This window comes from Aulonocara stuartgranti (assembly GCF_965226115.1).
Source record: "Aulonocara stuartgranti genome assembly, chromosome: 23".
Taxonomy (NCBI): Eukaryota; Metazoa; Chordata; class Actinopteri; order Cichliformes; family Cichlidae; genus Aulonocara; species Aulonocara stuartgranti.
In genome coordinates, this window is record NC_138958.1 from 538,223 (window position 1) to 556,284 (window position 18,062).

Consider the following 18,062-nt stretch of genomic DNA (forward strand, 5'->3'; position numbering starts at 1 on the left):
GTCAACAAGTACAAGTACAAGTACCTCGGGCTGTGGGTGGACAACAAACTGGACTGGTCATGCAACACAGAGCACCTGTATAAAAAAGCCCAAAGCCGACTGTACGTCCTCAGGAGGCTGAGGTCTTTTAACATCTGCAGGAAGCTCCTGAGGATGTTTTTCCGGTCAGTGGTTGCTGGAGTACTTTTCTATGCTGTGGTGTGCTGGGGGAGCAGCACAGCAAAGAAGGACTCATGCAGGCTGGAGAAACTGATCAGGAAGGCTAGCTCTGTGGTCGGCATGAAGCTGGACACTCTGGTGACAGTGGCAGAGAAAAGGACCTTAAAGAAACTGATGGACATTATGAACAATGCCAGGCATCCTCTGCACACGGCCATTAACAACCAGAAGAGTCTGTTCAGTGACAGGTTGCTTCTCCCCAAGACAAGAACTAACAGACTTAAAAACTCCTTTGTCCCACACGCCATCAGACTGTTTAACTCCTCTCTGGAGGGGAGAGGGAGGGGAAACAGGAGGACAAAGGAGGGGGGAACAACTAAGCTGTAGTGCCTCTTCACTGTGCAATGCTTTTTGTTAATAGTCAACAGTGCAATAGACTCAATACTTGAAATGTGCAATTCCCTTGTATTCTTATTCCTATTTATTCTATTTATCCCTTTCATATATTTTATTCATATATGTCTCTGTATTTATATATGTGTGTATATATAAAATATTCTGCTCACGTTCTGTAACTTCTGTCGGTGCTGTGCTTTTGGAAACCGAATTTCCCAGAGGAACCCACCCGAGGGATTAATAAAGGAAACAGGAAACTGCAGGATCTAGGACTGAGCAGCTCCCTCTGCAGCTGGATCCTTAGCTTCCTGTCTGACAGACGCCAAGTGGTCAGACTGGGCAGCATCACCTCATCCCCCGTCACACTGAACACTGGTGCTCCACAGGGGTGTGTACTGAGCCCTCTCCTGTACTCACTCTACACCTACGACTGCACGGCCACTAACAACTCCAACATCATTGTGAAGTTTGCGGACGACACTACAGTGGTGGGTCTTATCACCAACGGTGATGAGACGGCTTACAGGGAGGAGGTCAGCACCCTGACCCACTGGTGTCAAGACAACCATCTCACCCTCAACGTCGCAAAGACAAAGGAGTTGATAGTGGACTTCCGGAGGTGCAGAGAAGTACACACCCCCATCACCATCAACGGCGCTGCTGTGGAGAGAGTGAGCAGCTTCCGGTTCCTTGGCGTACACCTGGCTGAGGATCTTACGTGGTCAGTACACACAAACAAAACAGTGAAGAAGGCGCAGCAGCGCCTCTTCTTTCTCAGGAGACTGAAAAGATTCGGCATGAGCCCCCGCATCCTCAGGACCTTCTATCACTGTGCCATTGAGAGCATCCTCACTGGATGCATCACCACCTGGTATGGCAACAGCACCGCCTACAACTGCAAAGCTCTCCAGCGAGTAGTGCGGTGCTCTGAACGGATAATTGGAGGTGAGCTTCCCTCCCTCCAAGACATCTACAGGAAGCGCTGCCTGAGGAAAGCGGGGAGGATCATCAAGGACTCCAGTCACCCCAGCCATAAACTGTTCAGACTGCTTCCATCAGGAAGGAGGTTCTGCAGCATCCGGTCCCGTACCAGCAGACTGAGAGACAGCTTCTTCCACCAGGCCATCAGACTGCTGAACACGTCATAGACACCTCAGCTTCACTACTGGAACTTCAACATTATGCACTCCATACTGTACAGTAATGCCACTGTTTTGCACATGTCTCACTCTGTATATTTTATTTTATTTATTTTATATATTCTATTCATTGTTTACTCTATTTAATTTGTAAAATATGTGTACACACACACACACACACACATGTAGAAAAATATTTAGTATACACATCCAGAAATGCATATACTATTATATATTGTACATATATTTATTAGTTTCAGATGTAGCCATTCTTGTATTTTGCTTGTTTACATTATTGTATTTTGCACAACTCTGTTGCTTGTGAAGCTCGCACACAAGAATTTCACTCACATGTACTGTACCAATGTACCTGCACATGTGATGTGACAATAAAAGTGATTTGATTTGATTTAAAGTTTAATCTTATCTTATCTTATCTTATCTTATCTTATCTTATCTTATTGTTGGTTTGAGCCCTGCTGATAGGAGAGGCCATTACAGTACAGTGAACTCACAGGCAGCATAGATACATGCTTTATGGTTGTTTACACCAAAAAGTCTCATTAGAACAGGCAACATTTTTACAGTCTTCTCTTGTCCAGTTTATAAAGTCCACGTCAAGTCTAACCTCAGTTTCCTGTTCTTAGCTGACAGGAGTGACACCTGCTGTAGCTCATGTGCTTCAAGGTTCAACTTGTGTGCATTCAGAGATGCATGGCTTCGCTGTTAGAAGTGGTTATTAGAACTACTGTTTCCTTCTTATTGACTCACAGCAGACCAGCCTTTGACCTCAAATGGCATCAACAAGGCATTTCCACCCAGAGAACTGTTCACACTGACAACCCTAGAGATCGTTGTGTTGGAAAATCCCCCATCAGCAGTTTCTGAAATACTCAGAGCAGCATGTTGGGCACCAACAACCACCTTTCTTCCCCATTCTGATGCTCGGTTTGACCTTCAGCAGCCCATCTTAGCTATGCCTGTATGCCTTAATGCATTGAGTGCATTGCTGCCATGTGATCAGTTGATTAGATTTGATTCAATCTGATCTGACGTCCTTTGAACAAGCACTTGGCAACAACGGGAAGAAAAAACTCCTTTTTATCAGGAAGGAAGCTGAACCAGGCTCAGGGAGGGCGGAGCTTTAAATGCTCTGCCACCGCCAGCATAGACTGTCATCTACATTTCTTCCATTGAAATAAGATAAGATAAGACTTTATTGATCCCACAACGGGGAAATTTTTGCGTCACCTCAGCTCAGGTACAGATATATGAAGGAAATACAAAAATACAAATAAGTACAATCAATGAAAAAAGTAAGATTATACACTATATACAATGGTAGCATACACACAAATAATTGACTTACTTTCAAAGATCATCTCAATATTAGAATATTGTATTCACAGCATATAGTAAACATGTATACAGCTCTAGTTTAGCTCATTGGTGTGTCTAAAACGTGTTGCACTGCGGTGTATTACATTCATTGGGCTCTTGTGGTTCTTCATATTATGAGTGATCGGTGTAAATCTCCTTGGTTTGACTGCCACCTAGTGGTGCAATCCACATACAGTGGCTTAATTAAATTAAGTAATCACATATTTCAGTTTGGCTTAATTGGTAATTAGGTCAATAACAGATGAAATAACATTTAAAAAACAGACTCACAAAAAACTGTCCAACTAAAGACAGTTGGACAGTTTTCTTACAGCTCTTTTATTTCGACTCTTCTTTCTGAAATTATATGTTTTATTTATATTCACCTTACTTCTCCATTTATTATTTATTAGACTTTCCCCCCTATTTTATCGATTCATCACATTTTTATTATCACTGAAATATCTGCTTTGTGTGCTTTTTATTTCTGTCACGTTTGGTTTCTTGCTTCTTTATAATTTACTTGTTTGGAGACCAGGAATAAAAGCTATGTAAATAAGTGACTTGACTTATCAAAGAAGTCTATGCAAGTGCTTTGACCTGGACTCTACTTTCATGTCGTTTTGTGGTGTTTTTAAAAAAGTGTTTGTACATCGAAAACCTGAAGAGGGAGACAGTGTCCACTGATGTGGGAAAAGCTGTGGGTCTGCGTCTGGCGGGGACTCGGAGCGAGCGCGTTTTTCTTTTGTTGACAAAGAATTTTCTAGTTGTTTCCTGCGCTCGCAGTATAACTGAATTTATTCTTAAACAGCGTAGCTGAGTTAACATGAGAGTTATTGAAGTTGCCCAAACAGCGTGGAAACGAAGTTTCGTTGATGTGGATGAGCTGAAGAGTTTGTTGTTTAGGACTCCCAGAAAGTTGATTCTGTTCATTTGGAAGGAGTGAGCGACGAAAACGTTTCTCCCTGTGAAGGCGACACATCCAGTGAACAGAACCAGCTTTGGGGGATTTGCTTACCTGTTTGAATGTCTCTCGGTTACTTTTGGAAACTCTTTAGGTCTGAGAAGTCAAATGTCTCCTTTTCAGTGTTTCTTTATGACTGAAAACATCTTCAGGTTTGTCTCAGTGAGCTCAAATTGTCTAAAACTGGAGATTTTGTTTTTTATCTCAATGAACCCAAACAGTTTAAACGGTGCATTCCTCCTTTAAACGCAGCGTTTCGTGTTTTCAACGTTGAATAAACGGGACCCACGGGACTGCCCGTGCTTCCCCGTGGGGGCTGTTTCCCTGTTACGAAAACGAGCTTTGAGTGTACCCTGGCCATTCATCTCGGAGGGGAGGAGTTAAAGGAGCGAGAGGGGGTCGTAACAAGTGCGTCCTCGATAAGTAATTATTCCATTTCCGCCTCGCTCGGCTGATCCCTCTGAGAGGAGCGCTTGGATGAACTGGAAAAGGAGGCTGAGCTGATTTTTGTGTGCTCTCCGCCTGCAGCTCCTCGCAACCTGAAGAGAAGAGGATGGATGGAAACTTGTTTCCGACTCTTATCTTCCTCCCGGTCCTGCTCTCAGCCGTGTTGCCATCTTCCGCCGGTGTGCTGGAGCCGTACGACCTTTTATATGATAACGCGGTGGAAGCGTTTTACAGTGCCGATTATGAGAGCGTGGTGCGCTACATGGAGGGAGCGCTCAGCAGCCACAGACAGGTCCGGGCCACCAGAGTCCGATGCCGGCTGAGGTGCCAGGACCAGCATCCGTTAGATGAAAGCTTCTCGGATCTGCGCTTTTTCGACTCGGTCCTGCGGAGAGCAGCGTGTATGAACAAATGCATCGAGGAGAAAGTTGGCACGCAGTCTCTGCACAAAGTCAGCGAGGATGTGGTGCAGGACTTCAGCAGGAGGATCCCGTACAACTACCTCCAGCAGGCGTATCAGAAGGTAAGGAGGGGGAGAAGGAGTGAACTGCTGGAGCTGAATGAGCACTATTGTTGTGGACTCGGCGGGGGAAGGTTTGTCTGGCTGGTCTGCTCAGCGCTACCTGCTGCATTCCTCATCAAAAAGGAAAAAGTTTCTGCTGCCTGACAACAAGAAGCAGAGAGACGAGAGAACAGCAGAGTTTTGCTTGTGCCAGTGTTGCGCAATGTACCCCACGTACACGGTGCGTGCAGTAGGTGTGTTATTGTTGCAAGACACGTTAATACACATCATAGGGAAATGAAAGTATTTAGAAAAACACTTGCCAGTTTTCTTTTACTGAAAACTTGGCAACCATCACTTTAAGAGTCAAGATACGCTTTATGATCCCCGAGGGGCAATTTGATACCCCACGAAACACACCCACCCAGAAGACTCTACACGGAGCGCTGCTGCTTTGCGACAGTTTCACAAAGTGCTTCAATCCATCGTTGTTCTTCAGGCTGAGAGACCCAGACCAGCAAATATTAGAAGACTTGGTAAAACACAAATACAGCATTTTCATAAATACATTATACAGTAGATACACTGCTGAGCCAAAGTGACACTTTGTAATCAAGTACAAATACTTGGATTTTTCCACCAGCTCAGTTACCTGTAGATCAATCATGCTTGTCACGATAATGCAGCTCTATACATCTGTAGGCTGACAGCGATGCTCTCAGTCTCCATCCACAACAATGTGCTGTAACATAAAACTGTGTTGCTGTGAATGCTGTCGTGCTGATCTGTGCACTTTGTTTTACAGCAGTGCTTTGCTTTGTTTGGCTTTGTGGCTTCTTAGCGTGCACTGTTGGTTTTTCAACACGTTTGTGGGTTTTCGATCTCTCTCTTCCCACATCCACAGTGTTACAAAGCTGCTTGTTTGTATGAAGCGGATACATCAAGGTCCACTTGAAGTGCGCTGAACTAACAAATTCAGCCTGTCCTTTGACTTTTTTTCTTTGGACAGCTTCAGGTCTATAAGAGGCACAAATTAAGATGACGTCTGCATTATCACAGACTTTCTAAATGGAACTTCCCATGAGGCTCATCATTTGGTGAGCGCAAAGCAAAGCGTGGGAACAATCTGAGAGAGAGATAAAGCAGGAGAGTTGGGAACAAAGTGTAATGGCTTATTCAGGCTCCGTGTGCTGCTTTTTGTCCCCCAAGGAGGAGTAGGTTTGTGTCCCTGGCAGTCTGTGAATATTTGTGGGTTGTCTGTGCACGGTTTCACCAAACTGTAAACACTGCTGGTCATTCTCATTAAAGGATGTTTAGAGAAAAGTTGGAAAGCCCCGTGTTGGTTTAGTCAGTCCAGTCACTGTTCTTCTTAGTTTGTGTGGGAGGGGGGAGAAAAGGTGAGGGAAGCGCGGCATGTGATTGTGCCAATCAAGCTAGGGCTGCCACGATTAGTCGACTAGTCACGATTACGTCGACTATCAAAATCGTCGACGACTGATTTAATAGTCGACGCGTCGTTTGAAGCTTTGTAAGATCACAAAAGACGCAGGAATAAGTAGCAGGATTTAAGAGTGTAATAACGGACTGAAACAGAAGATGGCAGCACTGCATGTACAAGGATGCCAGCTGCCGTTAAACACCAAAGAAGAAGAAGCTGTGTCCCAGAATTCATAGCGCAGCCCAGCTCAGTTTCCAACAATGGCGGCAGCTAGTTAGTTTGAATATTACTCTTATTATTCTTTCTGGGTCACAAAATAAACGTTTAACATATTTTCAGGCGAGAATGTAGCTGTGTAAACCTCAAATATCTGCTCAGTTTATCAGGACACCGCATATTTTCAAAAGCGCTCCAACGTTTTCGGAGACGTCTGTTACCCACTAGCTCGATAGCTAGCCGGGGGCTAGGTCACTAGCGCCGTGAGAACACCGGACTCCCGGCCGTCACTTAGATAACTTAAAAATGTTATTGTTTGGCTTTTTTTTAGTATTTTATTTGTTCCTGAGTAAATCGGTTTGGCTGAGATTAAAGTTATAGTTTTTACACAGCTGAATAAACGTCAAGCAGACAGCTGATTATCAGAAGTGTGAGATGCTCCAGAATTTACTCTGGTGTCCTGTTATATTTTAGATAGCAAGGAGTTTATTAAACTTCACCGAAACAATCTGCAAGTTTAATTAAAATTTAATAAACTATCATCTTGTCTTTATTTTTAGTTAGCACATACCTTAAACACTTAAAGCTGTAAGCTAATGATAGTTATATAAGAGCAGATGCTGCTGGTGCAACCTACAGCTTGTAGGTTTTACGTCCAATGGGTGATGATCTGATTAGTCGACTAATCGCAAAAATAATCGGTGACTAGTCGACTATCAGAATAATCGTTTGTGGCAGCCTTAAATCAAGCTATAAAATGTAAGAAAGGAAAAACTGGAATAAGATTGTTTCACTGAAGTCAGATGAGGGCAGTTTGACCCAGCTGGCTGACAGCTGGCACCGTCCTCCCACATGTGGACTGCTGCTGACTGTAGACCAGACCCACATGCCCAGGTGATGACACACAGCTGCTACTGTGGTAGGAAGTTGATCGTGTTAGGGCTGCTGCTTCGCTGTGAGGTGGTTTTTGTTCTTTCTCCTGAATCAGCAGCGAAAGATTCAGAGCTGAGCGCTCTCTCCTGTCTAGACGTGACTATAGACTCGACTTTACAGACAGATGCTCGTCCAGATATGACAACGTTTCTCTACGTCTGCAAAGAATCATGTTTTCTCTGTTTTGAGAACAAAATGGCACATAATGGTTCGTTTTTATTTCCCCACAAAAGGACGCACACGCGCACGCACACACACACAGCCCTGCCTTTGCTGTTTTGACATCTTTGTGAGCCCTTTGGAAACAGCGAGCTCACCACAGGTAAGGAGGGGCAGAGCGGGGCTGCTCTGTTTGGCCACATTGACCATTAAGTGCACGCTGTTATAAAAAGGCGTGTTCCTGTAGTCTCTGACGCTCCGCTGTGCCACACCCTCCTCCTGACGCTGTACGGCATAATGTTGCTGTTGGGTGAAAGTCTCCGGCTCGCCCGTCGTTCAGCGGGGCAAATATTTTATTTTCCTTTTGTGGTTTGTGTACCTTTCTAAAAAAAGATGCACATCACCTTTTTTTGTAAGTATTAAGGGAAACTTGTGTAGCGGTCTTTGTGCGCTCGCTGAACTCTCCCAGCAACAGTTTGTTTTTAATCCACTGTTATTCCAAGAGCTGCTTTGAAAAACTTAAAACTTCTTTTTAACTTCTCAAAAAAGTTTCATGAAAGATTTTTCTTTGTTATGACAGTCGGTGGGGCAGCCATCATTCAGTCCCACACCACACATTTTAAATCTTCAAAGTTCACACCAAATACTGTGTGTGCTCAGGAAGTTTTCTCGTCCACTGTTTACGTCACCATATTCTCCCTGTGCATCTCTGCGGCGAGTCCAGCACTTCTACTACAATCAGCTTTTCTGGCATTTCACACTAGACCTATATCAGGGTTTCCAGCAGTTCACCAAAAACTTGGATGAGTCCTCAGTGTGCTCCAAGCCTGAAGGCAGCACGCTGGGAGTGAGGGCCTCAACCACAGCTCAGAGAAAATGCCCACAAAGGGCGCTGACGTGGCACTTTTGGATTTGTGTCACACCAAAACAATTGTTACACTCTAACTTGGCTTCATTGCTTTTGTCAATGAAATTCAAGCTGAAGGATGGCCTTTTTGATAAAATGGAGAAAATCCAGCACACGTGCAAACTTTAAAACAGGACACCAACTGGAAAGAAGGAGACCACGCTGAAGGGTGCAGAGAAAACCATCGATAATGAAACGACCTCCTATCAGCAAGCGCTGGGTGACAGTGGGATGGAAAAACTCCCTTTCAACAGGAACAAACTTCCCGTGGACCCAGGCTCAGGCAAGGGCGGCCGTCTGCTGTGAGCGGTTCAGGGTGAAGAGAGAAAAACACGACAAAAACACGTTGTGCAGGAGATTATTAATAACTAATGGTTAAGTTCAGAGTGATGCATAAACACACAGTGACGAAGAAAACACTCACCAGGTCACCAGGTCACCTGATCCAGCCCTGCAAGCTTTAAAAGCAGAGATAGTGTCTGTCTCCTGAACCCAAACTGGGAGCTGGTTCCACAGAAGAGGGCCCTGAAAACTGAAGGCTCTGCCTCCCAGTCTACTTTTCTGTAGTCTGAAAGGGAAGTGCTGTGATTAGTTAAGCAGGTAAAAACATGTTGCATTAAAGTCAGCATAGTGGATGTTCTGGTCCAAAGTGAGCTGCGTCTCCCTTTCTCCATCGTGTACAGGTAATGGTCCATTATTACTGCTGTGGAGACATTTTCTCCTGCTTCACATAATTTTCATCTTACTGTAGATTAAGCCGAGACTTTTCAGACCCAGCAGGGCTCGTCTCAGACTGCCCACTGTCATTAGAGTCGTCACGTACAGATTTGGGACAGTGGGATGGTCTAATGACCCTGTTGATGGGCTTTGTTCTAATAATGAACGGGACTGAATGCATCAGCAGTGATGGGAAAAATGCAAAGACTTGGCAGGAATCATGTAAATCTGTTCATTCGAGTTTACTTTTCTCTGAGAGATGAGAACAGAGGGAAAGCAGCTTTCTCACGATTTGTCCGACTGTCCCATTGATCTTTTCTGCTTTGAGGACTTTCCCGTGTCTCCCAGCATGGTGCTAGAACGTGGCAGCAGGTCAGGACACTCAAGTCTGCTGCTGTTCCTTGGGATAGTTTAAAACTCGAACTCATTCATGAGTACGATGATTTGATTACAGCACAGCTGGAAGGTCGTGATTGCGATACTACTCCATACATCCTGTATGCTTATATAAAACCTCGGGTGTGTACGTGAATCAGAGAAAAGCTAAATGAAAAGAAACTGACGAACCTGTGAGACTCAAGCGCCCTGGGAGGCTGGGCCGGGGTCTGCTCCTTGTTTTGAGACGTCCACATTAGTTTGGACTCGAGATCCTGGACAAAGTGATTGTTTGTTAAGAAAGAATGAAAAGATTTTGTATTAAAAGCAGTGAGCCTGAGTCTGAGATGATGGTGTCGTCATCTGCACATAATAAGGGGACACGAGGGTTGAAGCACACAGAGAGTGAGCTCTGCATCTGGCACAGTTACAGCAAACAAAAACAGTCCAGCTGCTGCTGAGTCTGAGTCGTGCGTTTGTGTCGGCAGCACTCGTTCTGTGGTTGACCTGAGAAGTGAAGGAAGGAAGATGAGAAGATCATTGAATTTAAAGGTCTCATCAAACGTCTGGGTGCAGCAGCGCCTTGATTTGTTTGTCACTGACACCCAGACTGTTTTTAATCGTGATGTTTAAGAACTGGTTTGACGTGTTGGAGAATTGAAAAGAGGAAACTATGAATGGCGTGTGTGTGTCTGCTCTTGGTCTCGAGCGTGTTCTGCTTTAGTCTGAGCACAAACTAAAACCAGCAAGTTCTAGTTTTAGGTATACAAGACTTGGCTTGCCACTTGGTAACCATCTGTTAAATGGCGAGCCAAGAAAAGGTTGCCTCTGGGCGGTTATTTGGGGTTAACAAGACCAAGCTGCTGTCCAAATGAATGAGAGCCGCAAATTTAGTTTCAAGGGCTACCAGGACACGTGCACGCATAGGATCACCAGCAGGTTATGCTTCCACTGCACGTGCTCAAAGTTGCAAGACATTAAGCCCTCAAAGATCGCGGCTTATCTCACCAGAGCCAAAAACTTTCATCATCTACGCACGAAGCCAAGAAAAACGACTACATCTTCTTGCATCTTCACCGTCGTGATGCGTTGAGTTTAAACTTTAGTCAGCCTGTGTGTGTGCGTGAGTCCAACAGGCCAACTGGCTTGATGCTTCAGGTCCACCTTAAAAGGTTTTAGCTGTGCTGCTGCTTGTGATGGATTCACTGGTGTTTCTTTAACTGTCACACAATGAAGATTAAATGGAAATGTTCCAAAAAACAAATGCGCTGCTGTGTTGTTCCAGTAACGGGGAAACAGGAGTGGTAAAACTGAACACCTCATTCAGAGTCAGAATGCTCCACACCTGCACCATCATAATGCCCTCCTGGGTGAAGCATGCTGCGATTTGCCCAGATGATCAGACACTTAGCAGTGCCAAAGGTCTTCTGCATGACTGGATTTCAGCAGAGAACCCATGACAGGAATGTGGGGGCGTGGCACCTATATTGTTCTTGCCCTGATTAACAAACTGCTGCCGCAGAGCAGAAGGCTGGTTCAGGATCAGCTGAAAACACTGCGTCGGTTTGCAGTCATGAAAAAGACAGATGAATGGAGCAGAGTTGGCCTCTGTGGAAATGAGTCCAAGTAGAAGAACAGACGTAGTTGGATCTGACAGGAATCAGGACGCCTTCAGTTTGGATTCACTGACGGATTAGTCACACTGACCACATGGTGACTGCACTGTTTTCCTTTTTCATGAAAGTTCACAATATCCTCTTTATCCAATAAGCAGGATTTGGGCAAAAGCGGAAGAACAGTATTTAGACGTGTTCATGTGGATTTTGTCCCCCTTTTCTCACATTGAAGGGTTCGCATGCCTCTGATGGGGGCTGTCGATCTTTGTTTGGTGGCTTTGAAACGTTTCTGTGGTGTCTGAGCACAGAAACCTGAGTTAGCGTGGAAAAAGTCGGTTTGCATTTACACACTTTTCACTGATTTTGGTAAATCGTGAGGTGTGTTTTGGTAGATGGGTGGGAGCCACATTTATTTCAGTCAAGTGTGTCAAAGCACACAGGGAGGAGACGTGTGTTTGCACAAAGTGTGCCTGAGTAACGTGTGTTGACTTTCCCAGAAAAATACTAAAGTCAGCTTTGGATGGTCTGGAGGATGCTGCAGACAGAGCTGCCTGCTGACACCACGAGGAGGGACTCACAGATAATGAATTACAGCCTACATTGATCAGTTGCATACCCACTGGCATGCCCGCTGCTAAACTCCATCTCCCCTGCTGCTGTTTTCTTTTAATCAAAATGTTTGCTTGCGCGTAGCCAGCGGTCACTTCAAGAGCTTTACTCGTTTGCTTATTCAGACTAAACATTTTGAACAATTGAACTGTTGGCACTGGTTTAAGCCACGTTAGCCAACCTCTCAAAGGAGGTAGAATACTCATCGGGTTGTGATGTGTCTCATATCCAGCCCACAGCTTGTTCTGATAAATTGTGCGGTCGCATTAAGTTGGTTTTGTGCTCGACCGCAATAAGTTGTGCGCCGTTAAGAGTGGAAACCGCAAAGAAGGGCGAGTGCACAGGAACCTGAATCTTCCTCACTAAAGTGGGTAAAATGACTCTTGATGGCAGGAGGTTTGTGGTGCTTTGTGTGAGGTCCCAGCTGCACAGAGCTGCAGGCCTCAGAGCAGAGTAAGGTCACATGCCTGTTATCCCCTTTGTCTGTTTGGTTAAGCACACACGACAATGGCAAGATGTGAGTGTATACATTTCCACTGAACTAGCAAAGCAGAAGGTAACTGATACTGTTCTGCTGTTGTGGTTCTGCTTGGGCCGAGCTGTGATCATCTCCACCCTCTCGACCTCGCTGTGTTGACAATAATGGGTTTAGCTCGAGGCTTGTGCAAGTGTAGTTTGGCTGTAGCGCTCCAAAAGGAGTGCAGGGATAAAGCAACACAGCTGTGCTGGGCCCAGTGTGGCTTGTGTCTTAATGCATAGTGAAGCTGTGTGGTAACCTGGCTGATGTTAAGAGCTGAGGATCTAATATGGGTCCAATAGTCCTTACTGACTCTGGAAACTGGAGACCTCGTCACCAGGAGATGGGGTTTGCCCAAAACTGAAGCATGCAAGTTAATTCTGAGGTCTTTATCTTAAATTCCAATGCAACGTGGAAAACACATCCCCTAAATGCTTGGGGAAATGTTTGTCCTCTGTTCTGCCTAAAAAGCTGACGTGACTGTTGTCTTTGGTTCAGTTGTGTGGTCCACACCAAAGCTCTCACACCAGTGTGAGCAGGAAGTAGCTGAAAGTGAAGTGTGTCTAATGTCCTTTCCTTTTGGAGCTTTCACCAGGCTTCTCATTAATATTAAGAGGACAGTTTATTTTCTTTGACCCACAGCTGTTTCCAGGAACATCCAATTTAAAGTGTTGATCATTTATCAGCCCAGTCTGCTGTCATCAGGCTGCACACAGGGTCCCGACATGTGCACACATTTACGTAGCATTCGTTTTACCACAGGAACAGCGGGCAGTGTTGGGAGATTGTCCGGAGTTGTCTGGTTTTTATCACAGTGGGCACACGCTGGGAGGTGGTCTGCTTCAGCGAGGTTTTGGTTTAATCGAGGGTGTTGAGCAGAGCACGTGCTTCTCACATGCTTCCTCTGAGATGACCGATCATGTAGGAAGCTTGAAGACTAGAAATAGGTTTAACGTCCTGCAGAGCTGCAGTGCATTTGCTGAGTTTAGCACAGAAGAGACTGGCATACTGTAGACGGTTATCAGACTGTGCTGTAAATGTCCCACTGCAGATGTTTTTCCTGAGCATACAAACACAGCCATGCAGCTGCATCCACCCTATGCTACACATCACCAAGATGAACAGCTGGCAGGGCCACGCCTTCCTATTTCCAGTTTGCTCAGATCGTTCCTTTTGACTCTTCACTACCAAAGAACCAGCGGGACATCCTGATGCTCAGCATTGCTCAGACCTGCTCCTTTGTCTTTAGAGAACGTTTTTTCTCCCCGTGTTTTCACGATCCCATGTTGACCTGACCCTGGGTGTTACTGACCTCGGGGCCTTCACATCTGCTGTAGATCTCTGAATTGTAACGAATAACAGAGTTCAACAGGCAGCCAACGACAGGCCTGTCTGCTTCATCACAGTGATGTGACAGCAGTGGGAGAAAGGAGGAGAAAGTGTGCAACCAAAGGAACGTTTGTCCTTTTTGGCTGCACATTATGTCATCTGTAGCCAAGCAGAGATCCTTCTCTGAGGTCATGGACCAATGACATCATGGGTAAGCTGCTGGTCTGAATATTTTGGGTAAACTTCATGTCATTTGTAAGAATAAGCCGTCTAAAAGCACTGGCTGTCATATCACAGAGATGCTTTATAACATCACATTTCCCCGTCTTGTTTACACCATTATACATGGTGCTTACACTAAAACAACACTGTTGATTACAAAAATAATGCATTAGTTTCTAAATGAGAAAATAGCACAAGAAAGCTGCGAGCAGTTATTTTAAACCCCAACATATGTGGAGTTATGTCTCGAGCCAAATGAACCTTTGCTATAAATGAAGGATTTCCACCCAAGCAGCCGCATCGCATCATCTGTGAAACCCAAATCAGTTTTTACATCAGCTCCCGCTCGCACCTTTTTATTTTCTTAGACTGATTAACGGCTGAAAGTGTGAGACAAACAAACGCATGCAGGACTTAAAACCTGGACTGGGCAAAAGTAAAAAGTTCAAAACAAATGAATTTATGCGTCTAATGGAAAGAGTCTGTTCAAAACGGCCAAGAGAAGAAGGCTGTGTGTATGAAGACGCCCGCTGGTCTGGAAAGCTGTGAGCTGCCTTTCATCGTGTGGACGTGAGCGAGGGACTAAGGGACATTGCGTGTTAGTCAAAAAACAAACGTTTTATGTCATGAAATGCAACAAATCCATTTCACTGCGATGTGTCAATCAACCCAAACATACTTTCGATGGAGAGGTCGGTCAGACACAAGCAAATCCACTCGTACGCCTCAGAATTCGATCAGTCTGCCGCGCGCTCGAGCCAGTGAGACGCAAAAACCGGTGCACGCACAACGTTGTCCTCAGTGCCACCACGGCGTGTCTGTCCACGTTAAAGGAAGCCCGCTCTGACTGCAGAGGTCTGTCAGGTCTGTTGTAGCAGCAGGACTGTGCACACTGACAGTAGGACGGGCCTCCTGTAGGTCTCCTCTGAACGGGCCTGCTGGGTTGGCACCACAAGCATTTCGCAGCATCATGTTAATTAATAGCATTATATTAATAATGCTTTCTCATTCTTTATTCTCACGGGACGGTGATGCATTCAGTGAAACTCTCCTGAGACCTTAAAGGAAAGCATTTACTGCGGTGACAGTGAGCAGGCGAGCTTTTTCTTTTACACTTTTATAGTTAGACTTCTGTTTGCAACAACAGATATCCTCTCATGGCTAACAAAAGCGAGTTTAGGCACATCCTCATCGGCTTCATCTTTCAGGACTAGACGCTGTCTGTTATTTTTTTATTTTTAATAATACAGTGTACAGGTCTGTGAATTCTAGTTAGCAGAACTGAATGTGTATTTATGTGTTTGTGATGATATAATGGCAAATGAATTAAAACCAGAACCTGCAAAGAGATAATGATAAGTAAGATATATAATGTAATATGAAGTAATAGTTACATTTTTGTAGGTAACATGATGATGATCCAGTTTTAACCTCGCTGAGTCACATCCAGAGATCCAGTCTGGCTGATACACACGATGTAATGTTTGTGTACTGCGGCGTGTTCGGCCTGTTTGAAACACTGCACCACTCTGATGCTGTCTTTTGGTTCGCTTTGGATGTGTTTGCATTCAGTTTGACAGTTTAGCAGTGGATGGTTTGGACGAGCGGCTGATATGAAGCGCTCTCTGCGATGTGACGTCACATGAACGTAAACGTTTTTTCTCCCATTGGGATTTTGAGAGCTGCCACTTGAAGACGATGCATTACATCCTGACACTCAGTGAAAGAGAAGACACGAGTGTCGACATGCAGATGGCATTGTTAGACGGAGCGATACGGGAACAAACGCTTCCTCCATGCTGTCTTTATTTGTCACATGCATAGTTATACAAGTATAACACACAGTGAAATGTAGCCTGACACGCTCCTCGACATGTGCAAAAATTTGGGGGGGTGTAGAGGAGCGATACGGGAACAAACGCTTCCTCCTGCTGTAATCGTAAACATTATGCTGAAAGCAGAGTTGCATTCGTTTAGTCTGACGTCCATCCCGAGCGTCTCCAGTGTAACCATAGCTACGCCTGCTCCGTATAGCGAGGTGGCGTGTTTACAGTCGTTTATTGTCTTGTGCCTGGAGCTGCTTTGTTGTGCCGTCTCTGCTTCCTGTTTGCTTAATCTCTGAGTTGTGTGGTTTTAGTTATGGAGGATATTACTGATCCTTACGAGTCCTGAGAAAGACGCGAGGATCCGAAGGTTCGCGGCTCGATTGCACAGAGGACAAAGGAAAGCCTCTTCTTGTTTCGCTCAGTCATTTTCATAATTAAAACTGAATTTGAGAATTGAAACTGAATCTGCTTTTGATGAATATGTTGCCATTTTCTTCTGTCCATGCAGAGGTCGTAATTATCGACAGGTCTTTGCATTTCCACCCGGTAACTAACGATAATGAGGGTTCAGCCAGTGGAACGATGTCCTTCTTATTTTCTTCTCCTGAACAGCAGCCAACTATTTTTATAGATTAGAAGGCTCCAGTGTCTCTTCTCATGCAGCAAAATGTCTGTTTTGTAGGAATGTAATAGTTGCACGATTATCTTTGTTGCCTGGTGTGGAAACATGGCCCATCCAATGGATTCGACAGGCCTCTTAATTTAGCAGACACAAATACTTGGAGTGCTTTAGGTCTGGCACAGAGTTACTGCTCGGGCGGGAAAGGTCGAGGTCCCGACCAGCCCTTAGTTTGTCTGCAGCGTACGTTTCTATTCACAGCCACGGTCAGACTCAACAAGAAGCAGCCCACAATGCATTGCAGTATTGCACATGAACATGTATGTCGCATTACCTCAAGCCTGATGTTGTTTTGTGCTCATTGTCTTAGAAAAGCTGCCCTACAGCGTCGTGTTACTGCTGTCGTACTTGTTATGGTGTTACAGGACATTTTCCTTCAAGAGATGATAAAGAACATTTTTAAGTTTTAGATTTGAATCTTCAATATTTACTTTGCTTCAAGCTAAGTCCTAGAAGCATGCTGATAATAAACACATCAGCTTAGGCTGAATGTTTCTAAGCAAGGGTGTTACGTTCCCCTAGAAGGGTCCAGGCGGTGAGGGGGAAGTAACAAAAAGTGTCCGGGTCAGAAAAAGGAGTCAAGGAGGCAAAAGGGTTAAATTAAATAGTTTTATTAAAGTAGCTCAACTAAAAGAGACGGACAAGCCGCTATCACCATTTAAGAAAACAAACAAAACTCAGGCGTTGGTCAATAAAGTAAAACGTAAGCCAAAAAGAAAGAGAGCAGCTCACTAGCTGCAAACACAACAAACACTCAGCTCACAAGCTGTAACCACACTAACGGCACTCTGGCCCAGAGCTCACCTTTCCCTGGGCTTAAATACTTTTAATTACTGATGTGAGTCAGCTGTGTAACAGGGAAAGGTGGCACCTCAGGCAGAAGAGGTGGTGGGACACGCCCACACAGGCACCTTCAGGAGGAGGCCCTGCTAGGGCCGTAACAAAGGGTCCGAACTCTGTTTACAGCCACAGCAAACTGCAAGTAAACGGCTGATGTATTGAAGCAGGCCAAGCTCACTGACTCAGAGAAATATATTCTGTGTTTGGGGGTTTGAGTAGTGTCGTGTGGCGCTAACTCGCAACAGTAAGTGTACTGTGCCATTCCAACATAATGGTTACTTAATGATTTTCACTACATATTAGAATATGCTGTGATTTACAGCCTGTGCTGTTGTGTAACTGTGCTATTAAGTGGTGTAAATGTGGAAACTATGCGCTGCAGAGTGGGGCCGTGGGCTGAGAACAATGCATCGTTTGTATACACTTCATGGCTGCATCAGAAACAACATCTGTAGAGCAACCATGCCGCTTATTCTGGATGAGGTCCTGCTGTTTTCACACCCGAGCAGATTAGAAACATAAATCCAAAGAAGCCTTTTAAGCATATACTGAGCAGACGTGCACTTGGTTTACAGCGAGCTTTCTGTACATTTTTCCATGGAGCCACAACGTGCTGACATAGCAGGAGATTTCCTTTCATGTCGCTTTCCTGGATGACTTGTAAAATAAAACAGATTTTTTAAAGGCCATAC

The 18,062-nt window shown here is 44.9% G+C and overlaps 1 protein-coding gene across 2 annotated transcripts in view; it reads left to right on the forward strand.

Moving 5' to 3' along the window:
* The first annotated feature begins 3,766 nt into the window (after positions 1-3,766).
* The window catches only part of p3h2 (prolyl 3-hydroxylase 2), a 51,279-nt gene continuing 36,983 nt past the window's right edge, over positions 3,767-18,062 (forward strand). The window contains exon 1 of one of the 2 annotated variants that reach the window (XM_082522911.1): positions 3,767-5,008. In XM_082522911.1, coding sequence (XP_082379037.1) covers positions 4,592-5,008 — 417 coding nt within the window. In that variant the 5' untranslated portion in view covers positions 3,767-4,591. The remainder of the gene's footprint in view (positions 5,009-18,062) is intronic. The other variant, XM_082522910.1, reaches the window with a different exon arrangement.